General features: G+C 43.5%; 4 protein-coding genes across 5 annotated transcripts in view; 2 read left to right on the forward strand and 2 right to left on the reverse strand.

Moving 5' to 3' along the window:
* Positions 1-123, forward strand: part of LOC116061950 (SE-cephalotoxin-like) — a 98,824-nt gene extending 98,701 nt beyond the window's left edge. Inside the window, exon 2 of the mRNA XM_035997037.1 lies at positions 1-123. This exon is cut by the window's left edge and continues 1,544 nt beyond it. Coding sequence (XP_035852930.1) covers positions 1-123 — 123 coding nt within the window.
* Positions 1-27,873, reverse strand: part of LOC116062299 (cephalotoxin-like protein) — a 1,100,540-nt gene that overhangs the window by 195,198 nt on the left and 877,469 nt on the right. The gene's annotated exons all lie outside the window — the stretch shown is intronic.
* On the forward strand, positions 13,964-16,966 carry LOC116061939. The gene is made up of 2 exons (XM_031316313.2): positions 13,964-14,835; positions 15,226-16,966. The coding sequence occupies exons 1-2, from the start codon at positions 14,225-14,227 to the stop codon at positions 16,088-16,090; spliced, it is 1,476 nt and encodes a 491-aa protein (XP_031172173.1). The 5' UTR covers positions 13,964-14,224; the 3' UTR covers positions 16,091-16,966.
* On the reverse strand, positions 17,932-19,577 carry LOC116061933. The gene is made up of 4 exons (XM_031316306.2): positions 19,530-19,577; positions 19,241-19,435; positions 18,573-18,652; positions 17,932-18,467 (listed from the first exon to the last, which is right to left on the reverse strand). The coding sequence occupies exons 1-4, from the start codon at positions 19,575-19,577 to the stop codon at positions 18,059-18,061; spliced, it is 732 nt and encodes a 243-aa protein (XP_031172166.2). The 3' UTR covers positions 17,932-18,058.

A 27,873-nucleotide genomic window follows, 5' to 3' on the forward strand; every position in this document is an offset into this window, starting at 1 on the left:
AAAAACGTCCCAGCTATTGACAAAGGCCTCACTGTGCCTGACATCACCACCATCAACACCAAACTGAAACTGATGGCGGACAAACTGGAGAAGATTCTAGACTACATGCGTCCTGCTCACTAACAACTACCAATCAGATCAATCTTTGTCACATACAGAGCATTCACAGAGTATTCAGAGCTTTTCTATTTGCAGCTTCATGCTAAAATCAATACATTTCTCCCTCTTGAATCTCTTTAGAAAGCTGGAGGATAATGTGTTGATCTGTTGTTCTGTCCTCTGTTGTTTCCCTGAATGTCTCCATAATCTACATATAATACCCCATAATGACAAAGAAAACTGAATTTTAGAAATGTTTTCTGATATATTAAAAAGAAGAAATTTATATAATACATTGGAATGAGTATTGAGCCCCTTGTGCTGTGATTGGAGTCCACCTGTGGTAAATTAAACTGATTGGACATAACTTGGAAAGGCACACATCTGTCTATAGACGGTCTCCCAGCTGACAGAAACCACACCATGAGGCTGAAGGACCTTCCTGCAGAGATCAGAGACAGGATTGTGTCAAAGCAAAGGGGCCTCCATGACTCTTAGATGGTAGAAGTCTGGAACAACCAGGACTCTCCAACAGCTCCTAATTTCAAAGCCTCAATAGTCTGAAAAGTGTCCCATTGGACAGAAAGTCCATTAGTCCAACAGCTAGGTATCACAAAAACAAACTCACATTGCTCCAAAGGCCCGTTTCTCCAAAAATATGCTACACATTCTCCTAAACAGAAGCACATGGCTAATTATTAAGCAGAATGACAACATCAGACCATCCTACTATGGCGAAGGCTTGACACTTCCTACTCTGCTTCTGATTGGCTCACCCTGATATTCTTCAACTAACCCTAAACAATCTCCCTCCTCATGCCTAAACCTAACCAACCCAACCAACGAAGGCAACGAGTGCTAGCCAATCAGACGCAGAGTAGGACAGGTCATGCCTTTGACAAAGTAGGAAGGTCTGATGGCTTTAATCTGTGTAATAATAAGACATTCATGTTTGGGAGAGTGCTTTACATATTTTCTGAGTGATAGCCTCTCAAAGGAATGCACGTTTCTTTAGGAATACTGGGCTGTCGGACAATTGGGAAGTTAGTAATTTTAGTTTTTTTAGTCACACTATTGGGACTTGTGAATTCTGAGCTGTCGTAGCAATGGGCGCTCCCCGAGCTCCAGAGATCCTGTGTGGAGAAACTTCTATAAGGACAACAATCACTGCAACACTCCACCGATCTGGGCTTCATGGCAGAGTGTCCAGACGTCTCCGTAGTTAAAGACACATTTAAAACATCTACAGGACTCTCAGACTGAGAATCAACATTGATCTGATTGAACTGTTTGGGCTCAGCTCTTATTGTGAGACCCAGGCACCGCTCACACCTGCACATCCCAACGGTGAAGCATGTTGGTGTCAGAGATGAGTAGTTTCTTTAGAAAGCTGGAGGATGATGTGTTGATCTGTTGTTCTGTCCTCATTTCCCTGAATGTCTCCAGCTGATGTCAGCACGACCCAAACAGTCACTATACTATACTATATAATATGTACTATATACTATACTATTCACTATACAGGAAATACACCAGGTTTAAATATAATAATCTGAATATTAAACCCCATTTTAATCTGACTACAAAGTTTATTTCAGTTTTAAACCATCAACTAAGTTGTTTATTTTGATTCATTAAAGAAGGTCCTGAAAATAATGAAATATGAATAATTAAAGTTATTAAAGTGACATTATAACTGTTAAGTTGCTGCAGTCTGTTCCAGCTCAGTGTAACTCTGTTGTTCTTGATCCGACCACCAGATGGAGATAATGTGACAAGAAACAAATAAAAGAATTACTAACTAAAGACTCGCTCCTTGTTTTTTGTCAACAAATGTGTGAAGCAGTGGTGTAGTCTACGTGATACGCAGGTATACGCAGTATACCCACTAAGAAAGCTCCAGTACTTATATATACCCACTTAAAAATGACCAATGACCCACAACAACATAGTTTCCATTATATTTTTGATATATTTTGAATTGTCATCTGTGTTTGTCATTGATGTTCAAAACTTCCCTGGGGATGATATGCCCCATATATTTTGTATGTTTGGTCTTTTTCTGTTTGTTTTAGACTTTAATATTCATCTCTATGACATACAGCAGCTGGACCAATCACAACTCATGTGACTTATTATTATTATTAGGGGCTGAGCAGTGACGGGCCGGTAATATTCTTCACTAACACTAAAATGAATGATTACTTTCTTTGCATTTTGGGTGTTTTATTCAATTGTATTACCATTTATTACATGTTTAAATGGTTTTAAGACAGTATCCTGACTAAACTTTGTCATAAACCAGTCTGTGATCCACTCAACATCCTCTGATCTTAACTATTAGTCAAAATAATTCATCATTTCTGCTTTTGTAACTCAATTGAAAACTGAATTTGCTGTGTAGTTTTGCACTTTGAGTGAGAGGTTTCAAAAATCGTGTGACATGAAAAGATTTTGTGTGTAAGCAGATGGAAAAAACTGTAATAAGCAATATTACAGGAAAGGGTACTTCAGTGGTAGACATTGTATTTTGGGTGGGCCATGATTTCCCAACTAGACAACTATCTCTAACAACAGGCAGACAGTGTTGGACACAGAGGAGTACATATCTTAAAGATCTATTTACAGTTTTTTCCAAATGCTTACTCACAAAATCTTTTCATGTCACACGATTTTTGAAACCTCTCACTCAAAGTGCAAAACTACACAGCCAAAACCATAAACTATTTCTCAGCCTTTCACTCAGTTTTCTATGCATAAAACACTTTTTTCAAAACATTACACACAATTCTCTACCTAAGACACAAAAATCTAACAGGAAGTGACTTGCTTTCCTTTTCCAAACACAACCAATCAAAATGCTACACTTATTTACCAGGTCTCACACACACTCCTCACATGTGCAAACACATTATGTCATAACTGAACACTAACCAATCACTGCTTCAGTATAGGCCTATACAGAGGTCAAAGGTCAGATTACCTGTTTGGAACAATGGATGCCAACAATAGACAGAGAGGAAGGGGGGGGGGGGGGAGATAGGGGACGACAACGAGGAGGAGGAGGAGGAGGAGGAGGAGGAGGGAGAGACAGGGGACGACAACGAGGAGGAGGAGGAGGAGGAGGAGGAGGAGGGAGAGACAGGGGACGACAATGAGGAGGAGGAGGAGGAGGAGGGAGAGACAGGGGACGACAACGAGGAGGAGGAGGAGGAGGAGGAGGAGGAGGAGGGAGAGACAGGGGATGACAACGAGGAGGAGGAGGAGGAGGAGGAGGGAGTGACAGGGGACAACAACGAGGAGGAGGAGGAGGAGGAGGAGGGAGTGACAGGGGACAACAACGAGGAGGAGGAGGAGGAGGAGGAGGAGGAGGAGGAGGAGGAGGGAGAGACAGGGGACAACAACGAGGAGGAGGAGGAGGAGGAGGAGGGAGTGACAGGGGACAACAACGAGGAGGAGGAGGAGGAGGAGGAGGGAGTGACAGGGGACAACAACGAGGAGGAGGAGGAGGAGGAGGAGGGAGTGACAGGGGACAACAACGAGGAGGAGGAGGAGGAGGAGGAGGGAGTGACAGGGGACAACAACGAGGAGGAGGAGGAGGAGGAGGAGGAGGAGGGAGAGACAGGGGACAACAACGAGGAGGAGGAGGAGGAGGAGGAGGGAGTGACAGGGGACAACAACGAGGAGGAGGAGGAGGAGGAGGAGGAGGAGGAGGAGGAGGGAGAGACAGGGGACAACAACGAGGAGGAGGAGGAGGAGGAGGAGGAGGGAGTGACAGGGGACAACAACGAGGAGGAGGAGGAGGAGGAGGAGGAGGAGGAGGAGGAGGAGGGAGAGACAGGGGACAACAACGAGGAGGAGGAGGAGGAGGGAGTGACAGGGGACGACAACGAGGAGGAGGAGGAGGGAGAGACAGGGGACGACAACGAGGAGGAGGAGGAGGAGGAGGAGGAGGAGGAGGAGGAGGAGGGAGTGACAGGGGACGACAACGAGGAGGAGGAGGAGGAGGAGGAGGAGGGAGTGACAGGGGACGACAACGAGGAGGAGGAGGAGGAGGGAGAGACAGGGGACGACAACGAGGAGGAGGAGGAGGGAGAGACGGGGGACGACAACGAGGAGGAGGAGGAGGAGGAGGAGGGAGAGACAGGGGACGACAACGAGGAGGAGGAGGAGGAGGAGGAGGAGGGAGTGACAGGGGACGACAATGAGGAGGAGGAGGAGGAGGAGGAGGAGGAGGAGGAGGGAGAGACAGGGGACGACAACGAGGAGGAGGAGGAGGAGGAGGAGGGAGAGACAGGGGACGACAACGAGGAGGAGGAGGAGGGAGAGACAGGGGACGACAACGAGGAGGAGGAGGAGGAGGAGGAGGGAGAGACAGGGGACGACAACGAGGAGGAGGAGGAGGAGGAGGAGGAGGAGGGAGTGACAGGGGACGACAACGAGGAGGAGGAGGAGGAGGAGGAGGAGGAGGAGGAGGAGGAGGAGGAGGGAGTGACAGGGGACGACAACGAGGAGGAGGAGGAGGGAGAGACAGGGGACGACAACGAGGAGGAGGAGGAGGAGGAGGAGGAGGGAGTGACAGGGGACAACAACGAGGAGGAGGAGGAGGAGGAGGAGGGAGAGACAGGGGACGACAACGAGGAGGAGGAGGAGGAGGAGGAGGAGGAGGAGGAGGAGGAGGGAGAGACAGGGGACGACAACGAGGAGGAGGAGGAGGGAGAGACAGGGGACGACAACGAGGAGGAGGAGGAGGAGGAGGAGGGAGAGACAGGGGACGACAACGAGGAGGAGGAGGAGGGAGAGAAAGGGGACGACAACGAGGAGGAGGAGGAGGAGGAGGAGGGAGAGACAGGGGACGACAACGAGGAGGAGGAGGAGGAGGGAGAGACAGGGGACAACAACGAGGAGGAGGAGGAGGAGGAGGAGGAGGGAGAGACAGGGGACGACAACGAGGAGGAGGAGGAGGAGGAGGAGGAGGAGGAGGAGGGAGAGACAGGGGACGACAACGAGGAGGAGGAGGAGGAGGAGGAGGGAGAGACAGGGGACGACAACGAGGAGGAGGAGGAGGAGGAGGAGGGAGAGACAGGGGACGACAACGAGGAGGAGGAGGAGGAGGAGGAGGGAGAGACAGGGGACGACAACGAGGAGGAGGAGGAGGGAGAGACAGGGGACGACAACGAGGAGGAGGAGGAGGAGGAGGAGGGAGAGACAGGGGACGACAACGAGGAGGAGGAGGAGGAGGAGAGAGAGACAGGGGACGACAACGAGGAGGAGGAGGAGGAGGAGGAGGAGGGAGAGATAGGGGACGACAACGAGGAGGAGGAGGAGGAGGAGGGAGAGACAGGGGACGACAATGAGGAGGAGGAGGGTGAGGAAGAGGGAGAGACAGGGGACGACAACGAGGAGGAGGAGGAGGAGGAGGAGGAGGGAGAGACAGGGGACGACAACGAGGAGGAGGAGGAGGGAGAGACAGGGGACGACAACGAGGAGGAGGAGGAGGAGGAGGAGGGAGTGACAGGGGACGACAACGAGGAGGAGGAGGAGGAGGAGGAGGAGGAGGGAGTGACAGGGGACGACAACGAGGAGGAGGAGGAGGAGGAGGAGGAGGAGGGAGTGACAGGGGACGACAACGAGGAGGAGGAGGAGGGAGAGACAGGGGACGACAACGAGGAGGAGGAGGAGGAGGAGGGAGAGACAGGGGACGACAACGAGGAGGAGGAGGAGGAGGAGGAGGAGGAGGGAGTGACAGGGGACGACAACGAGGAGGAGGAGGAGGAGGAGGAGGAGGAGGAGGAGGAGGAGGGAGTGACAGGGGACGACAACGAGGAGGAGGAGGAGGAGGAGGAGGAGGAGGAGGAGGAGGGAGTGACAGGGGACGACAACGAGGAGGAGGAGGAGGAGGAGGAGGAGGGAGAGACAGGGGACGACAACGAGGAGGAGGAGGAGGAGGAGGGAGAGACAGGGGACGACAACGAGGAGGAGGAGGAGGAGGAGGAGGGAAAGACAGGGGACGACAACGAGGAGGAGGAGGAGGAGGAGGAGGAGGAGGGAGAGACAGGGGATGACAACGAGGAGGAGGAGGAGGAGGAGGAGGAGGAGGGAGAGACAGGGGATGACAACGAGGAGGAGGAGGAGGAGGAGGAGGAGGAGGGAGTGACAGGGGACGACAACGAGGAGGAGGAGGAGGAGGGAGAGACAGGGGACGACAACGAGGAGGAGGAGGAGGAGGAGGGAGTGACAGGGGACAACAACGAGGAGGAGGAGGAGGAGGAGGAGGGAAAGACAGGGGACGACAACGAGGAGGAGGAGGAGGAGGAGGAGGAGGAGGGAGAGACAGGGGATGACAACGAGGAGGAGGAGGAGGAGGAGGAGGAGGAGGAGGAGGAGGGAGTGACAGGGGACGACAACGAGGAGGAGGAGGAGGAGGAGGGAGTGACAGGGGACGACAACGAGGAGGAGGAGGAGGAGGAGGGAGAGACAGGGGACGACAACGAGGAGGAGGAGGAGGAGGAGGAGGAGGAGGAGGAGGAGGAGGAGGGAGTGACAGGGGACGACAACGAGGAGGAGGAGGAGGAGGAGGAGGAGGAGGAGGAGGAGGAGGAGGAGGAGGAGGGAGTGACAGGGGACGACAACGAGGAGGAGGAGGAGGAGGAGGAGGAGGGAGAGACAGGGGACGACAACGAGGAGGAGGAGGAGGAGGAGGGAGAGACAGGGGACGACAACGAGGAGGAGGAGGAGGAGGAGGAGGAGGAGGGAAAGACAGGGGACGACAACGAGGAGGAGGAGGAGGAGGAGGAGGAGGAGGAGGGAGAGACAGGGGATGACAACGAGGAGGAGGAGGAGGAGGAGGAGGAGGAGGAGGAGGGAGAGACAGGGGATGACAACGAGGAGGAGGAGGAGGAGGAGGAGGAGGAGGGAGTGACAGGGGACGACAACGAGGAGGAGGAGGAGGAGGGAGAGACAGGGGACGACAACGAGGAGGAGGAGGAGGAGGAGGGAGTGACAGGGGACAACAACGAGGAGGAGGAGGAGGAGGAGGAGGAGGAGGAGGAGGGAGAGACAGGGGACGACAACGAGGAGGAGGAGGAGGAGGAGGAGGGAGAGACAGGGGACGACAACGAGGAGGAGGAGGAGGAGGAGGAGGGAGAGACAGGGGACGACAACGAGGAGGAGGAGGAGGGAGAGACAGGGGACGACAACGAGGAGGAGGAGGAGGAGGAGGAGGGAGAGACAGGGGACGACAACGAGGAGGAGGAGGAGGAGGAGAGAGAGACAGGGGACGACAACGAGGAGGAGGAGGAGGGAGAGACAGGGGACGACAACGAGGAGGAGGAGGAGGAGGAGGGAGAGACAGCGGACAACAACGAGGAGGAGGAGGAGGAGGGAGTGACAGGGGACGACAACGAGGAGGAGGAGGGAGAGACAGGGGACGACAATGAGGAGGAGGAGGGTGAGGAAGAGGGAGAGACAGGGGACGACAACGAGGAGGAGGAGGAGGGAAGAAGAGGAAGAAGGAGAGCCATCTCTGATGAGATCAGGGCCACACTTATTCATCATGTGATCAACCACGGATTGACCAATGAGAGAAGCCCATCTTGAGTAGCTTTACAGTGGCGTCCATACTGCATGCAACTATCTAATGACTATTTCAGCATTACTAATCAATCAGACTTTGTTTGTGTATACAACACTGTGCTACTCTTACTAACGTGATGTTTTGCCCATCAATATTTTCTGTTTTACTGTAACATTATATTGTTTTTACAGTGCACTTTTCAACCCCTCTCAGCAGATTACTTTCCCTTTATAACATTGTAAATGGAGATATAGGCCTATGAAAGACCAAAGAGCTTTAGATTTAGAACAACAGTGTGTACATGGTATATCCAAAAATGTACTATTATGAAAAAAGTGTTTACCGTTTGATGCAAATGCTTGATTTTGAGATGTATTTATGGTATTTTGAATGCAGTGTTTGATTTTGAAGGAGATGTGAGGCATTTTGTGTGTGCAGTATTGGGAATTGTGTGTAGAGTTTTGAAAAAAGGAGACATAGTTTTGAAAACGTGTGTAAGCAGTTGGAAAAAACTGTAACATCAGATCTATATTATACAGCACATTTGTCCGAGGGACAGGATGTGGATCATGAAAAAAGGACTCTACAGTTAGTTTTTATTTAAAGACTTCCCATATTTTTGGTTCTAGTTCTGATTGACTCATTTATTTATCAGCGGTGTGTTAGAGAGTTGTCCTTACATGGTAAACCTCTGTGTCTACAGCTCCATCTGTCAGAAGGTGTGGCCAATCGCAGGGGCGTCACACCCGTGGGGGATGTGGGTGTTTTAACACCCACACTTTTCCCGGTGAGAGGGTTCAACACCCACACATTTTCTGCAGTTTTTCCACAGTTTTGCACAAACGCCTTGCGTCGAACTGCCGCCGTAGCTACGTCGTAGGCTGTGTGTAGCGATTATATTGCCTGAGTGAACAGAATTGCGTCCATAGCAATGCCCTTCATGGCAACGGTGTGTTATACTCAAGGGGGTAAGCCTCTCCTCGGACCGCAAACCTTCTATGGCGCCATTTTAATGCTACAAAGCGATCACCCCCCGTTAGCATTCCATTGACTGCCATTCATTTTGACAGAGAATAACTTTACATCTGAAGCGTTTAAAGACTTTATTTGTCCATTGTTTATTTCTAAAGAAACACGAGAATGTATAAAAGGCTCCATTACCTTGTAGCTCACGTTATGGCTCCGTAGCAGACGTTTTTATAAAAATAGGCTAACGATTGGGTCATAACCACGAGACTTACTGTCTCATAGTAGAGGAATTACCGTATAGTACAGGAGAAGCTCTCAGGCAGTTTAGACTTCCATTAGCTGTTTAAGTTTAATTACTAATGTTAACTATCATTTTAGTGATCAATAATTAGCCTGTGTCTATGTTATCTCCTTACATATACCTACGCTCTCCGTCTCTGCTAGATTGGGAATGATTGAGATTTCTCTTGGCACAGCTACCAGAAGACTTCCAACTTTCAGACACGTTGCTCACGTCACATCTACGTCGTCTCTCTCAGTTGGAGGCTGCGCTCAGTGCTCACCGGAAAAGTGCTTCTAACGGCCTTCACTGGTCTCCGTCCAGAGCAACGGGATCTGTTGGTCCATTCTTATATACAGTCTATGGTTATACTTCGCAGCGATCTTAACAGACTGCATTCTACATCAAGGAGAACTCACAATTTTTACGTTAATCTTGATCTCTATAAGTATGTGAGTACTGTCGATAGCAAAAAAAACGAGCCGAATCGGTGCTAGCTAACTGGAGCTGCTGCGGCTAATGCTGAGAGCTCCCACTTAGCTAGAACAGCAGTTTTGGGGGCATATCATAAAGAGTGCCTTTGTGCCTCTTAACAGACACAAAATGCAATTAAAATGTCTTACATGACAACAAGATGCGTTTTCAACTCCGACATTGCTTAAATTCACCTACCCTGTTAGCTGCTAGCTGCCGTCTGGGAGGAGTGAGTGTTCAGCCAGGCTTCGGTAATAATCATCAAGCAGCAGTTCCCTGTGTATTTGTAGCATATATATCCATTTTGTGTGCGATCCATCTGGCGTTGGTGAATAGTAGTCTCTGCAGTGGTGAACTGTGTGTTAGTTGCCTTAGCCAGGCTAGCAGGGCCGACCAGCATCCTTCTACTTCCTCCCCGCCTTCCTCACCTGCCGCGGCCGACAACAATCCACGGGCGCCCGCTGGTCTGGTGGATGTCCTCCAGAGGACAGTTCATGCTTTCGCGGCAAGATTTTTGCGGCGAAAAAAGTTTATTTCCCCCTCAAAAATAGGTAATTGAGCACTGTAGTGGTTATGATCATATCAGTGACTATGTAACTACATGGAAACGGGCCAAATGATGCCTGTTTCTTGTACATTAATAGCGTTACTGAAGGCTGGCTGTAGCTCCATAGGTTACTCCAAGCGTCTTCCCTTGTGAACACCTCCGCTCTTCACTCGTCTCACACCACGCTCCGATTTGCACACTGCTGTTTACCTTTTCCTGCTACAACTGAATTACTGCAGGACTTCAGCGCAAGACTACAGTCAGCCTTCTGTAACGCTGTTACTTTACAAGAAACAGGCATCATGTGGCCCGTTTCCATGTAGTTACATAGTCACTGATACGATCAGCTAAGGCAACTAACACACAGTTCGCCACTGCAGAGACTACTATTCACCAACGACAGATGGATCGCACACAAAATGGATATATATGCTACAAATACACAGGGAACTGCTGCTTGATGATTATTACCGAAGCCTGGCTGAACACTCACTCATCCAAGACAGAATCAGAATCAGAAATACTTTAATAATCCCAGGGGGAAATAATTTTTGTTACCACTCCAGGTATACAAACAACATATACAAACGACATATATTATCCAGACTTTTAACATATATAATAAAAACAAATATACAGTAATAATAAATAAAATATGAAATGTACAGTGTTATGTGCAAATAGTGCAATAAAAAGAGAAAATGATTGAGAAAATGATTGTCTATGTTGAGAAAGAGCAGCTCGCAGCTAACAGGGTAGGTGAATTTAAACAATGTCTGAGTTGAAAACGTATCTTGTTGTCATGTAAGGGCCCTGTTCATGTTGCATAGACATTTTAATTGCATTTTGTGTCTGTTAAGAGGCACAAAGGCACTCTTTATGATATGCCCCCAAAACCGCCGTTTTAGCTAAGTAAGTGGGAGCTCTCAGCATTATCTGCAGCAGCTCCAGTTAGCTAGCACAGATTTGGCTTGTTTTTTTGCTATTGACAGTACTCACATACTTATAGCGATCAAGATTAATGTAAAAATTGCCCGGAGTTCTCCTTTAACTCTTTAATGCTGCTAGTACAAATTGCTATCGTAATTAGGTAGATACAACCCGAGCTAACGTTAGCTAACTGAACCTATCATTTAACATTAGGCTGTTAGCTAGCTAGCTAGGTTGTCTTTTGCCATTTATGTTCGTAAAGTTTAATGTCCGTTGGCATTTTCATCTCTTTTTATATGCCGTTACTGTAGCTATATGCGTAACGTTAGCAGATATTTAGAAAATGGTGTGTTTATCAGTTGTAACTACAGGATGGGAGGTAACTGCACCTTTTGGTAGCACTTTATAATAACTATCCATAAGTCATTATTTGTTAAGCATTAGTTAACTATTAGTTAATGGTTTGTTCATTATTACTTATTAATTGTTCATACATAGTTCATCATGAGTAAAGTATTTGTTCACACAGTTATAAATGGTTTGTTCATCGTAAACAAGCCTATTAGTTAATTGTTTGTTCATCATTATTAATTTATTGTTCTTACATAATTCATCATCAGTAAAGCATTTGTTCACATAGTTATAAATGGTTTGTTCATAGTAAATAGGCCTATCTTGAAAAATATGTTTGTAAGTACATGATTTATACTTAATAAATAATGAAACAACCATTTATAAATGAAATAATTTTCCCATTATAAAACAAGTTGCTAACTATTGCTAAATGCTTTGTTCATCATTTGTAAAGCATTGCTCCTATGCTAATTCTCATAAATAAAGCATTTGTATACACACTCATAAATGGTTTGTTCATAGTAAATAAAGCTCTCAATAATGATGTTTATGAATAGAAGTCTGACACTTAATAAGCATTGCAAAAACCATTGGTGAATTAAATATTTTTCCCTTTATAAACTATCTACAAACTATTAGTAATTTATTTGTTTATCATTTGTAAATCATAGTTCCTACATTCATTCTAATCAGTACAGCATTTGTAAATAGTTAGTAAATGGTTGGGCCATAGTGAGTAAGCCCATGTAAAATGTTTATCAGTTTATTTTTTAGTAATTCCTAAATGATGCATTAACCATTTGTAAATGAAGTAATTTTACCATTATCAACTAGGTACTCAGGAACGTAAAAGGTCGTTTAAAACTAGCAAGTTAATGATTAACAGACCATCTACAACTACATTTGTTCATGTCTTAAATAAAATGTTATGATTTAGAAAAAGGCCTAAACTACTAGCTGGGGTGTTAACACATCTGTTGCAAATACTTACCAATAATCTAATCCATGACTAATTCAGGAGTTACTGCTGGTTAGTTAAGTATATTGTGTGAGCCCATCTAAAGTGAGTACTTTCTATGCTTTACAAATCATTTATAAGTGAGTTGCAAAGGCTACCAGAACCTGGACACACATGTATTGTTCTATTTGGACACGCCTTCAGAAATATGCCTACGGATAGTTAGTGTGTTAATGCATCTTTAACAAGCACTTACCAAAACATCAATTCATGATTAACTCATGAGTTACTACTGATTAGTTGAATACATGGCATGAGCCCATCTAAAGTGAGGACTTACTATGCTTTACAAAGCATTTATGAATAAGTTGCAAAGGCTAGCAGATACAACAGAAACACAAGTAAAACAAGTATTTGTAACCCCTATTACAATGTAGTAAGAATGTACATTTATAAAATAGCTCGTAGTAGTGTTATGTAGTTGATATCAGTGTGAATTTGGACCAGAACCAGAAGAAAACTAGATTGGTAAGAGCCAGAGAATTGAACATCAATAAAGAGACTAGGAAACCAGGATACAGTTTGAGAAGTGTATTAATATACACAGAAATATGGCATACATACAGATAAACACAGGTATGAAAAATAACAACTAAAATAATAAAGTGGGCACATAACAGAAACCCTTTTCAGTTCTATGAGCTCAATTGTTCCTTGATGACAATAGTTCAGAGATGTTCAACGTTGGGGCCCATATGAGTTTGGTTTCTCTTTGTCCTACCACCATGAAGAAGGAATCCAGGGCAACCCGTCTAAGTTCAGAGTCTCCATCCTGTAGCTCGCCACCCAGCCAACTCAACTGGGAATCTCTAAAACCTGGAAGTCTCTGGGATCTGAAGAGTCGATGTGGTCCAACATCCCTCTGTGGACCGGACCTCCCGTGAGTAGCGCTTCTCAAATCTCCACGTCCTCCACCTGTAGATAAGGCCAAATCAGTTCTCTCAATTACTATTCAGTAATAAAATCAATTGCTTAGGTTACAATGAAAATAAAATCAGGTAATATTTCAGTTAACCCATATTGAAATATCTAAATCTCTATTCAGTTGTACAACCGTTCTTAAATTTCTTCTCTTAGGTATCAAAAGTATATAAATCCCTTTCAGGTATCAAAAGTACACTTATATTAATAGGTAACCTTTATACAAAAAATACATTTCTAATTCACGTTTTATGGAACCTACCTTAGTAACATTAACACTATTCTTAATATAATTGCATAAATTGCATGTAAAAATCTCTCAAATTGTATTATTTTCCCATAACTTAAGCTAGTGTTGTAATCTAGAGGCATTAAGACATGTGTGCTTATCTATCCCTCCCTGCACCGGTAACAGTAGAAAGAATGCACTAAAAATTAGCCTCTTAAAGTTACTTCTCCATAAACTCCAGTTAATTAGCCTTTTCACAGGCAATACACAGTACTCCGCTAGCACTTTGTGGTTAATTACCCTATTAGCATATGAATACAGCACCTTAGCTAACCCGTTAGCTTTGAACTATTAGCACCGTTCTCTTAATACATCCATGATTAGCACCGATTAGCATGGATGCTAGCGAACTCAAGGCCTAGTGCTAAGGAATGACTCACCATTTTAATGGAATTCACTGCCTTTAACTCCGTGACGACAGTGGATTCAGCCACAGCTCTCTTTCATTCTATTCACAACAAGGCATAGCCAGTATTAGATAGTATATAGTATGTAGAATTGATTTAATTCATTAAATGTTGTTCTTTTTTTCTTACCAAGTGAATAACAGCCGCTTACGTTCCGATGTAGCGCCAAAAGGGACGTGAGGAGACCTAAATCTAGCGATCTAACGTAGCCTAGTTGATAGCTGATTCGCTAGGTGCACAACAATGGAATTAGAATTTCCGGGTTGTCTGCGGTGAGCTAGACCACTTCCGGTCACTGCTTTCGTCGTTAGCGCCCTCTAGCTTACCTGACAACCGTGGTCCAGCGTACTGTAAACAAACATGAGTCTTTTTGGTAATAAAGCCGGTAAGCGTTTAAAACTTCAGCACCAAGAAAAGAAGACTTCTCTTCACTGCTGTGTACTGCTGTGTACCAATTCATCGAGGTATAACTCAATCCTGAGTTTTCATCGTTTCCCTGTGGATGAAGAGGTGAAGTCTGTGTGGACAGCAAAGATTCGACGGGAGGACTTCTCCCCAACTGACGGTACTCGAGTGTGCAGTGTTCATTTTTTACCTGGGGATTTTGTGGGACCGCGACATTTGAAGAAGGGCGCAGTACCATGTCTGTTCGCCTGGAACAAATTTTCTATTCCGACACCCAGGCTCAATGTCTGGCAACGTCATCCGAGACCTCCGACCCCAGAGTTACTGCCGGCGGACACGACTGAAGAAGAGGACAGCGTTCAGCCTATGGAAGTCACCGTTACCGACCACGACTGCTGTGTCACTCCCAACACCTCCGTGGTAGTTTATGAGCTGACCAGGGAAAACGAGAAACTCAGGGAGAAGATTGAGCAGCTCCAACACCAGCTGGAGTCTCTGCAGCTGCGGTCAACTTTTGGACTCCAACGCATCGCCGGATCCGACGAGGATATTCGCTTTTATACAAGGTTTGTTTACTATACTGTTTATTATACTGATTGTGTGTGTGTGTGTGTGTATATGCGCCGATTTAGGTTTTCCTTCGTGGGTGCTCACGGGCGCATGCCCTTTAAAAATGTAGTCAAAAAATGTTTACATTTCAGAACCTTGGACAGCAGCCGACACAAACACACACGCCTATTAACTCGACAATAAAGCCGTAAAGTAGGCTTTCAACTCAGGACAACGCCACTTCTCACAAATACGTGTGTGTGTGTGTGTGTGTGTGTGTGTGTCTTTGCAGCCTATCCGATAGCAATCCTAACTATCAAATCTCCACAGATCTGTTAATGTTAATTTCTGTTTATTATCATTGTATATTATAAACCAAATGTGTTAAGGTCTTGTTGTTATTTCAGATTTGCATCGTACAAATCTTTCCTGGCCTTTTGGAAACAAGTGGAGCCAGCTGCAAACACAAAATTTGTCAGAATCTCCTCAGCCAATGCTGCCTCAGGTATCCCACACCGAGCTACAAAACTGCTACTCGTCGATGAATTGCTGCTATTTCTGATGTATCTTTCTGTGGGCCTGCCTCTGAGGGATCTGGCCAATCGTTTCTCAATTCACCGGACCACCGTCAGCAGGATTATCACATCATGGACTCACTTTCTGTATCACCTGCTGGGCTCCATTCGCCTGTGGATACCACCAGAGGATGTCAAAGCACACCTCCCACCAGAATTTGCTGCATTTCCTGACACACAAGTGATCCTGGACTGCACAGAGATATGTTGCCAGACCCCCTCCTCTCTCCTTCTGCATAGCGAGGTTTATTCTTCATATAAATCTCATACTACCTTCAAAGCTATGATTGGCATCGCTCCCCATGGTCCCATCACCTTTGTTTCCCCGCTGTATGCAGGCTCAATGAGTGACAGGGAAATCTTCAAATTGTCTGGTATAACCAAATGCCTCACACCAGAAATGGCCATTATGGTGGACAAAGGCTTTCTAGTGGACAACCTTGTCGCTGGAAAGGTTTATCGACCTGCCTTCCTGGTAAAGAACACCCAGATGGCCAAAGAGGATGTCCAGCACACTCAGTCCATTGCCCGCCTCAGAGTCCACGTTGAGAGGTGCATCAGGAGGGTGAACAAACTGTTTGAAAAGGTCATACCTCTGTCCATCTCTGGGTCTATTGACCAGCTGTTTTCAGTTGCTTGCCTCTTGGTAAATTACCAGTATGGGCCCCTTGTCAAGGCATGGGCAACCCAACAGTGATAAGTCTGTATTCAATACCAGACTGGCACCTGTTTGGACTTTTCTCTTCATGGAAAGAGAAGACATCCAATTTGTTGATAAAAGAAATTGTAAAACTTCTGGACTATTACGTACCTTTTTAGTTTGTAACATTTCCAGTAATTACGTAAATTACTACAGACAAAAATGTTTTCAGATTACATTATGTGCTTACATAATTGCAAAAGGGTTCTTGACTGTTGTAGAAAGAAGTGGCTGATCTTTAATGCAATATCTACATTACCCATTATCAGCAACCATTCATCCAATGTTCCAAAGGCATATTCTGTTTGCTAATCTGATATTATTTTAAAAGGATAACTGAGAAAACATCGGAGAACCCTTTTGCAATTATGTAAACACAATGTAATCTGAAAACTGCTGCTCTGGTGAAAAAAACAAAGCAACTGATCTCAGCTGGTATTCTGTTTATAATGGAGTGGAATGGACATTTCTAAGTGACCCCAAACTTTTGACCGGTAGTGTATTTCTCAGGAGTTGGTGGCCCTATTCTGCACTGCGATTAATGTGTTTTATAGTTTTACAGTCGTTCTTATTTCTTGCCATGGGGTTAAATCCACCTGCTGTAGCATGTCAACCCTGTGGAAACGTACACATCCTTCCTTACATACACTCTATTTGCAATGGTCTGTCTCTCATTACAGAAGATATCAAAAATGCAGAGGTGTAATAATTTAATCCAACTTCGGAGGTTTTTGCCTGGTACATTTCAGGGCTTTGCAGGACGGCTCAGGTTGTTTCCAGAGAGATTTCCATGGTTTAATTCAAACACGATTTGAGAAAATAATTTCACTCTTTTCTTATAGCAAATATTGATTAGTGTAATTTTCACTTAAATTATTCAAAACGTAAAGATGAAAAGTTTGTAATTTCTGTATTGGTGTTTAATGCTTGTGTTTTTACTCTGTGTTCTCAATGGCAGTGTGTGTGTGTGTGTGTGTGTGTGTGTGTGTGTGTTTTGTGTGTGTTATCTCAGTGAGGATAGTTCTGTGTGTTTTGAGACGTGTTAAGAGTTCTGTTGTTAGGAATGAGTTTTGCAGGACATGTGAACTGTGGAGCTCAGGTGACTGTTGGTAGTGCAGACTGTGGTTAGAGTTTTGCACATTGAAAAAAAAATACTGTAATTGTACTGTTTTGTAACCTGTGATATACAGTACCTTTCAGTAAATTATCAGAAGTTTACTTGATGTTTACCTTGAATTTTATTGCCTCTTATACAGTGGCTGGGCCACAAATACATCAGATATTTTTACAAATGGCACCTTGTATAGGTTTGTAATGGCAACTATATACAGTACATAAACATGAAACTATTTACAGACACGTGCATGTGTACATTGTAATGATAACTACTGAGATTCAATTTTACACAAACACGTATCTAGGGAGAATGGGGTGATTCAAGTTTTCATGGAACATGATAAGTAAAAGTAGAAAAAGAAAAAATCCCCCTTCTCCCTGATGACTGCAGCCACCTCTGGGTCCCTGTAGATCCTTTGAATGACCATGTCCTCCTCTGCAAAAACAACAAAGTCACACCAGTCCATACCTGTCAGCAGGAGTTGCCCTTGGACCTGCCAGTAGTAGCTGTGTTGCTTTTTTAGCTTCATGGAGTCATTGTGGAGCTTCAGGTATTTGCAGTCAACGTAACTCTTAACATTGGGGCATTGGACCTCCAACAGGCCAAAGGGTGGGTTGTCTGTGGGGTCAAAAACAACACCATCGGGAGAAGACCCTAACCAGGGGGCATCAGGGTGTATGACGAAGCCACAAGGCCAGTAGCTGTTGTTCTAAACTTTACAGTACTCTTGAATGGCCTGTGGCTCTAATGCCAGACCTCTTTTCATGACCGATGTTTGGGCCACACCCCTGAGCAGTCTTTCAGCGAGATGTTCTGCTGATGTCTGACCACGAACATGACAAACCTCCCTAAAGTGAGAAGATGTTAATCTCATCTTTCTGACCCGATGCCACTCCACAGACATACTCTGGTCCCTTGTTGCCACTTCTATTGCCCTTGCCATTTCCAAGTTGGTCAGTATAGATTGCAGATGCAGTTGCTGGTGGAGACTGCATACAAACTGGCAACAAGTGGGCTCCAATCTGTAGCCATCCAAAGGCAGAGGGGATGCGGCTCGCTGGCACTGGCTGCTGGTAAGAGATCAGGCTGCCCTCCTGAACTTTTCCCAAAGCTGACTCGACCAGCGGGACACCAGCACTGATGGACATGGTGGTAATAAGGGGTGCTATGTCAGGTGAAAAGCCTTCATATGCTTCTGTCACTTTCAAAACATCAGGATCAGGCATATCCCCCCGCATCGCCTTGTAGAGAGTGCTCCTATGTAGAATTTTATATCACAATTCAAATTAGTAAACATGTACCTATACATATCTGTGTGACCACATTTTCATGATTATTTTTTTAATTAAGACCATAACCTACCTGACACCACTGGCAACTGTCCTTTGTTTGGGCTTGGCAGACATCACAACCATATCACTGACCCGGCCTGGTTTTACACCCTATCAATCAATGATAAAAGTAAAAAGAAATGGCATCTCAGAGGTGGTTAAATGTAACATGTGGAAAATGTTATCTTTGTGCACAGACAAATAGTCCAGGCAAAGTAGCGTTTTACGACAGACAAATTGTAAAAGATTTTTTTGCAGCTTAGATCATTTCTATGAGGTTCTAGAACAACATACTAAAAGTCCTAAGAATACACCCCAATGGGGCTATTTATTTCCTTTACTCCTATCAAAAATGAAACTTTACACAATGAAAGTACCCATGAAATGTACATTTTTTTGTATTACAAGTTTCTTTGAAAATGAATTTTAATATGCTAATAAGCTATACACTAATCGAACATGCCCAAAATACACCCAAATAGGCTTAATTTTTTATGGATTGATGATAATTAAACTTATTTCCTCAACTACGATTTCTTAGGACTTTTAGTATGTTGTTCTGGACACCTTATAGAAATGATCTATGCTGAAAAAAAAACTTTTACAATTAGTTCTATTTTTGGCTCTAAAATTAGTTACTTTGTCTGGACTACACCTGGCACATGTGGCTACTGATATTAATAATGCTCTGAAAATTACCATAGTCCTTGGCTTGTGCCAGCGTTGCTCTGTCTCGGTGCAGCTAAGGACTGGGGGTACAGCAAGGAGGCGGAGCTGAGAGTAGGTCGCTGTCTGAAAAAGGAGAGCCACGGTATGGTTGCAAAGTGCCTTGCCAGCAGCACACGAGCACACCGTCTCATACAGCTGCACTGGGGAGGAGTCTTCAAGGACAATCTAGGAAGAAAACAGCAAGAAAAGGTTACTACTCACGCATAACTAACCTTCATCTAAGCCAGTGTAGTATAATGTGATGTGAACTATATCCTACTCTCAAGTTGTGAGGTCTCTCCTTTTTCCTCAGGGACCTGTGGCACATAGCTTGCACACTGACTCGCCCTGTGCCTGACACTTTGTTTGACACTGAGTTAGGGATAACATCACATTTATTATCATTTAAGTGACATCAAGATCGTTTAGGAATAATTACATGGTACAATCACTCAAAAGTGATATGGCAATTTTTAACAGAATAGCCCCGTTTACATGACACCTTTTCACTTTTAACCCAATTATGATGGGGTCCGATCAAACATCCATTTCTTTAATCGATTGATAGAGGTAGTGTGTTTATGTACACATCTATTTGATACGCTATTCCAATCAAGCAGGAAATTAGTTACGTTAGGATCTTGTGAACGGATTGACTTTCAATCTGACTAAAAAGGGGTGTAAATGTAAACGAAAGTCACAGGATAAAACTATCTACTATAATCATGTGAGATATGGCCAACCCTAGAGGAAAACCTGTAATTCCCATAGATGATTTAGTTAGTTAGTAACATCAAGCTACTGCTAACCCGACCTAGTTCAGCTGTCACCGAAGATATGACACAGTAAAAAAAACACGTACCTTCATAGTTGTCAATGAACTAAGAAATGTACATTTTGAACCCCTTCTCTCTCTTACTCCTGGGAGCAGATGCAAAGGAGTTAGTAATCCAGTGCAAATCACTGATGGTAAATTTAGGTAGATCTTGCAGGCTTCTTGTATAAAACAACGCCATCTTCAGGTCAGGATGACTCAGGAATGAGGCGAGCGGAAGTGGGACGGCTTACTGGAAGCAAACCGGATGTCGGCAACATTCTATTCATGCTGTCGGTACACGATCCGTTCTGCCTGCACGATCCGTTCTGCACATGCGCAAAATGTTCGCGCATGCGCGGTTGTACGAGGATTTACGACACTGCACGATCTGTTCCACGCTTCCGGTCGACAGCCAAGCTAACGTTAGTTTAGCTAACAGCTAATTCGGCTAACTGCTAGCTGAGACAGCATGTAATAACTTTAAAAGACCCTCAAAATAAAACTTGAAAATAAACGTTGACATATATAACAAACACCTAACATATATAACAGCTGTTACGTCTGTTCTACTTTACTTGTGCTCATTTAAAATACAATCACTCAATACTTGTCTTTATTGTTATTACTGTGAAGTCTTAATTTAGCTGTAGCCTGCTTTTCCCATTACGTTTGAGTTAACGTTATTTTAGACTGAATCTAGCTGTCAGCTAGCGGTTAGCCGAATTAGCTGTTAGCTAAACTAACGTTAGCTTCCCGGTGGAGGCTAGCCATAGGCTAGCGTGGAACAGATCGTGCAGGTCGTATGGATACGTAAAACAGTATTATCTTGCGCATGTGCCGAACGGATCGTGCAGGCAGAACGGATCGTGTACCGACAATTCGGCTAACCGCTAGCTGATTGTAGCGGTCTGCCGTTAGCCTCCACAGGCAAGCTAACGTTAGTTTAGCTAACGGCTCATTCGGCTAACCGCTAGCTGATTGTAGCGGTCTGCCGTTAGCCTCCACAGGCAAGCTAACGTTAGTTTAGCTAACAGCTAATTCAGCTAACTGCTAGCTGAGACAGCATGTAATAACTTTAAAAGACCCTCAAAATAAAACTTGAAAATAAACGTTGACATATATAACAAACACCTAACATATATAACAGCTGTTACGTCTGTTCTACTTTACTTGTGCTCATTTAAAATACAATCACTCAATACTTGTCTTTATTGTTATTACTGTGAAGTCTTAATTTAGCTGTAGCCTGCTTTTCCCATTACGTTTGAGTTAACGTTATTTTAGACTGAATCTAGCTGTCAGCTAGCGGTTAGCCGAATTAGCTGTTAGCTAAACTAACGTTAGCTTCCCGGTGGAGGCTAGCCATAGGCTAGCGTGGAACAGATCGTGCAGGTCGTATGGATACGTAAAACAGTATTATCTTGCGCATGTGCCGAACGGATCGTGCAGGCAGAACGGATCGTGTACCGACAATTCGGCTAACCGCTAGCTGATTGTAGCGGTCTGCCGTTAGCCTCCACAGGCAAGCTAACGTTAGTTTAGCTAACGGCTCATTCGGCTAACCGCTAGCTGATTGTAGCGGTCTGCCGTTAGCCTCCACAGGCAAGCTAACGTTAGTTTAGCTAACAGCTAATTCAGCTAACTGCTAGCTGAGACAGCATGTAATAACTTTAAAAGACCCTCAAAATAAAACTTGAAAATAAACGTTGACATATATAACAAACACCTAACATATATAACAGCTGTTACGTCAGTTCTACTTTACTTGTGCTCATTTAAAATACAATCACTCAAAACTTGTCTTTATTGTTATTACTGTGAAGTCTTAATTTAGCTGTAGCTGCTTTTCCCATTACGTTTGAGTTAACGTTATTTTAGACTGAATCTAGCTGTCAGCTAGCGGTTAGCCGAATTAGCTGTTAGCTAAACTAACGTTAGCTTTCCAGTGGAGGCTAGCCATAGGCTAGCGTGGAACAGATCGTGCAGGTCGTATCTTCGGTAAAACAGTATTATCTTGCGCATGTGCAGAACGGATCGTGCAGGCAGAACGGATCGTGTACCGACACATGCAACTAGTGAATTGGTCAGCTCACAGACCCAAGTTCACCCATTGGTTTACAAGCTCATCAAAGCTAAGTGAAAGTTAAATCATTTTCCACTATTTTCTCCCAAAGCTCTTACAACTACTTTTGACCACATTTTAATAACTTGGAAAACAAAAGGAATGTCTCAAAATAAAAACAAACTAATATAGGGGTGCCATTATTGTTAACTTTGAAGGGCTTGTAAATAAGCCAATGGGTGAACTTGGGTCCGTGAGCTGACCAATCAGCTATGAACTAGGCTACGTTAGATCGCCAGATTTACATCCCCTCACGTCCCTTTAGGCGCTGCATCGGAAGGTCGTCTAAGGCTGCTGTTATTCACTCGCTAAGAACGACATTTAGTGAATTAAATCAATTCTACGTACTATATACCATAGATATAAAGGCTAGATGTCTTGTCCGCGCTGCTGGCCAATGGAGGTCGAAGTCCGCACCTGGCAGCCATCTTGCCACAGTCAGCTCGCTCACTCGTAACACTGTGTTTAAATGGTGCATGTACTTTTTAAATAACCATAACTTGCTCAATTTTCTACCGATTTTCAAACGGTTTGGTTTGTTATAAACGTCAGAGATGTGTTATGACACTGCATACTTATGAATAATTATACTCATGTACTTCCATATAAAAAATAACATTAAACAGAAAAGATAGGTGCAATGAATATACACACGCACAAGGTATTGATGTTAAATCAATATATAGGCTACTAAAACTCAGTGTACAGAATGGCAACATGAGATATATATATATACACACTTTTATAATATGTATATTACTAATATAATAAAATAATTTGAATTATTACATGTTTATTTTAAACAAGTTTAAACTATTATAAAAGTGACATTTATTTGCAATAAAAAATAGGTACAAGATTTCCCTTTACAAATATACATAAAGAAATGCTGCATGTTGATAGAGATACAAAATTCAAAAAATTCAATTCAATTCAATCATTCAATTTTATTTGTATAGCGCCAATTCATAACAAAAGTTATCTCAGGACACTTTTCAAATAGAGCAGGTCTAGACCAAACTCCTTATAACATTATTTACAGAGAATCAACAGTACCACCATGAGCAAGACCTTGGAGACAAGGGCAAGGAAAAACTGCCTGTTAAGAGGCAGAAACCTAGGACAGACCATTTGGCTCTAGGTGGGTGGTCGTCTGACTCGACCAGTTGGGGTGAGAGAGAGAGAGAGAGAGAGAGAGAGAGAGTGAGAGAGAGAGACAGACAGACAGACAGACAGACAGGTGCACAGCAACAATAGTATTGGCAATGGCAGTCAAGCAGGACCATGGCAGGAGGCTCCACTAGGATCGATGAGAACCTGCGAGACGAGAAAGCACAAGAACTCCGGGGAAGAAGTGAAGTTAGTAACATGCATTAATGGGACATGAATGAGTGCAGAAAGAGAGAGAGAGGAAGAGACAGTGCACCATGGGAAATCCCCCGATAGTCTAGGCCTATAGCAGCATAACTAAGGGATGGTTCAGGACTCACCTGATCCAGCCCTAACTATAAGCTTTATCAAAGAGCAACGTCTTAAGCCTACTCTCAAATGTGGAGAGGGTGTCTCCCTCCCAAACCACAACTGGAAGCTGGTTCCACAGGAGAGGAGCTTGGTAACTGAAGGCTCTGGCTCCTGTTCTACTTTTAGAGACTATAGGAACCACAAGTAGCCCTGCATTCAGAGAACGTAGTGTTCTAAAAAAAAGGTAATAGGGTACTATGAGCTCTTTAAAGATATGAAGGGGCCTGACCGTGAAGAGCTTTTATAGGTGAGGAGGAGGATTTTATACAGACAGCAGCTCTGCTTGCTGGTCCCAACTCTGGGTTGGCTCTTTTGATTGAAAAGGTTGCCTACCCCTGGGTGTAGTTTCAATGTTCACACATGTTTATTGATTCAAGTGTATGAGTGACAGAGCAAGTGAGATAGCCAGTAGTTCTCAAACTTTTTACACAGAGTACCACCTCAAATAATATTGGGCTCTTAGACTACTAACACCATCATAGACCTTTCTGGGTACCACCAAGACAAAGGATTTAATATAATAAGCCATATAATGCTCTCATTTGTTTGATATTCCACATGCAAATACTCACAACATCAGGTTGAGGTGCATCCTGAGACAAGTCCGTTGGCAGGTTGTTTTCCGCTCTTCTAGAGGTGGTTGGGCTTCTTGTTGCTACCAGCTAAAATAAACGTAAGTAAAGACGTTTTGAGTGTCTAAAATGTGCTGTAATAAACAACACATTATATAACTTGCAGTAACAAAAACTAAAGTGACATTTAATCACATATTGATATATCAATCTTATACACCTTGAATTATTGTTGGTCAATGATACACATACCCTTTGAAGATGAGCCTGAAAGTTGAAAATGGTTGGCACAACACCATCTTTAAGCCGGACATTCTGCCCCGTTCTGTCAAAGTCCTCACTCCTGAAGTGCTCACTGCAGAGCAGTGTCCTGTCAGAGGCAACAAAACCGTCCCTTCTTAGAGCAAGTTCCCACTGCCTCCTCATCTTTCCGGTTTTGGGAAACCTTAAAAACGTGAGAAACGTACCCAGATATATAAATTATTGTCAACATTTCCAACCTTTTTTTCCTTCTTTCAACATTAACGGTAAGGACAAAAATACACACCTAAATTATCATATGTTTGGGGTAATTGTATGTATGCATGTGTGCATGTATGCATCATGTATGCATGTATGTACTTTAGAATAAGACAACTACACTAAACTAGTTATAAAAAGGTGTCCAAAAGAAACATTCAGCGATTGTGTAAACAAACTTCTAAAAAGCCTTGGGTCAACAACAATCTTGTAATACTATTATGTCATAGCTATGCTAAACTGTAACGTTAGCTGCTACTAGGTCTCACTCAAAGCTTCTTGTTATTAGCCAGCTAATAACTACAACCACATCCACAAAGACTGTAATTTAGACAAAAGATTAGTCATCATAAAATCGTTATTGGTGTCAGTAAAACCTATATAATTGAACAGCTCGATTGTGGTCTCAGCCTTGATAACTTGCGCAAGTAGCAGTGATACACAACTATGCTGCACGATTAAGTCGTTTTTCGAAAAGAAAAGCTGCAATTTCAACATGTTCAAGCATCCAGAATTATAGCCACGTTAATAACGTTTGTAAGAAACCAAACCGTTTGTAAATCCGTCAAGATTCCAGCGAGATAAGAGTATTTGTGTTCGTGCAGATCACTCACCTTACATGGTCCAGCTGCGGCTTGCGGCCGCTCACGCCACGCCCCCCGCTCACGCCACGCCCCTTATTTTCTTCGCCTTCAAAATAAAAGCCAGTTTGGGGTGGAACTATAGAATGTCAGTTCATATTGTATTGGATTCGTTTTTTTAATTTGCTAATACATAATACATTGAACTGCAAACAACAATCATCAGTTCATGTTGTATTGGATTAGTTTTTTTTAATTTGCTAATTTATAATACAAACAACAAAACTTCAAATATGTATTTAAAAAAAAATCTATATCCGTAGTATAATTTCAATCCCTCTCACCACTGCATAGATGCTTGGAAATGTATGCATTTGACTTTGTTTTAAAGATGTGGGGTCAGAAGTGGAGGAAGAAGAAGATATTGGTGACAGGAGGAAGGAAATAACAGGATTATTTGGCAATGGGAAAGAAACAGGGGACAATGCCTTAGTTAAGGGAGTTTTTCCTCGCTACTGTCGCACTAAATGCTTGCTCTTGGGGGAATTACTGGAATTGTTGGTCTTTGTAAATTATAGAATGTGGTCTAGACCTACTCTATCTGTAAAGTGTCTTGAGATAACTCTTGTTATTTTATACTATAAATAAAATTGACTTGAATGAGATAATTTGTTGCTAATAACATTTTATTCAAAAACAAAATCAAAACATATGGTATGTATGTCACAAACAGCAGATTACTTACAGTAAGGCTTAGAAGAACATGTTTGGCACAGTTAAAAGCCAACAAGTAAGAGTGTTTTTTTAAGGTGAAGTTAGAAAGAATATCAATCAATAGAGAGTCAATAGACAGAGCCTGTTAACTTTCTCCAGGTCAAACACAGAACATTGTTAAGAGTCAGGAAATAAGGCAGGACTGCCTGATTAAAACTACTTGACAAGACAAAATAAAGCAGATAGGTGTTATGCTTTGGACTAAATAATATAACTTTGGGTTTATTCTCATTCTGCTGTAAAAACGTTTCAGTCAACCAGGCTCCTGGAGATGATAATAATTGGTTAGTTTACTGTAATTATTAGGCTCCAAAGGTACATACTGTAGGTAAATCCGTACCTGTACCTGTCTATTCTTGTTTTGCACATGATAATATGTTGTGCACAACTAGATAATAAATAAATGAAGGGGAAGGACCGAATCCTCTGATTCTGATGATTATGCACTGGTGAAATCACAGTAATAAACATAATATAATTATATTGTGATAATGTTTTGACTTATATACTAATGAGCTATAACACTATTTAGGAGAAGAGAAGTGAAGCCGGATAGGCTTCACAGCTACAGACTGTTTAGATTCAATGTTTCACCTGTTCAACATGTCTGGACTGTGGGAGGAAGGAAGGAAACCCACACGGACATGGGAGAGATCGTGACTGTACTGTAAGTAAACACAACCACATGCAAACACATGCTGCTGAACACAGAAAGACCCCCGCTGGTTTGAAACAAGAACATTCCTGCAGTAAAAGTGCTGAACACTGAGTCAACCATGAAGATGTGGATGTAAATATATATGAGAGGACATGTTAGATTGACATGAATGGGGCTGGGTAGGGATTTGCCTTCTTGTAGTTTTTCTTCATCTTATTCATCTGTTCTCCATCAAACCCTCCTTATTTTGTGAGAGTAATTGTTGTGTTCCGAACAACCTTATGTAAGTATTTTAGAGTTTTTGGTACCCTGGTGATCAATGAACAATCTTTTTCACCATCTCTCTTCGGGTTGACCTCTGGTCTGAGAAGATGAACCTGTTCTTCTCTCAGGAATTCCCGTCTCTCTTAAAGTTTTCACTTATCCAAATATTTCAAAATCTACTGGATGGATTGACACAACGTTTGGTGCACACATAGCTCAGGGTGTCTCTAGGGTCACAGCAAAGTCCCAGCTTATTGGAGGACACAAAAAGGTGGGTGACAGCAGCTGTGTTTGTTTCTTCTGATGTTTAAAATACATCTGACAATGCAGTAATGATGTTGTGAAATGTCATGTAGCAATAATAATGAAGCCAGATATGCCAGACCGCATTATTATTTTACTATTATTATATTACTCTGTGTTGCTTTTATTCAATTTGAATACATTTATTAACTTTACAACTACTATTGTGACACTGCATTTTGCTGTACTTTAATGTGTAGGTCTTAAATTTCATTCACTGTTCACCACAGTTATGAGGCGATACCAAAATTTGCAGTCAGTTATTTCAATAAAACATGAGATATTTAATATCACATTGTATGTTTTTCAAAAAAAAATACCTGCATGTTTAACTGTGTTTGGCTTGTGGCCCTGTAAATGAGGGACCAGCTTACACAAGTCTCCCTTCTTTTCACAAAGGGGACACTTGTACTGTGAATCACAGGTCGGTACCAACTGAGGATCATTGTGCTCTGGCAGAACAGACTGAAGAGAAGAGGAAGAAATGATATCT

Source organism: Sander lucioperca, chromosome 21, assembly GCF_008315115.2.
Source record: "Sander lucioperca isolate FBNREF2018 chromosome 21, SLUC_FBN_1.2, whole genome shotgun sequence".
Classification (NCBI taxonomy): domain Eukaryota; kingdom Metazoa; phylum Chordata; class Actinopteri; order Perciformes; family Percidae; genus Sander; species Sander lucioperca.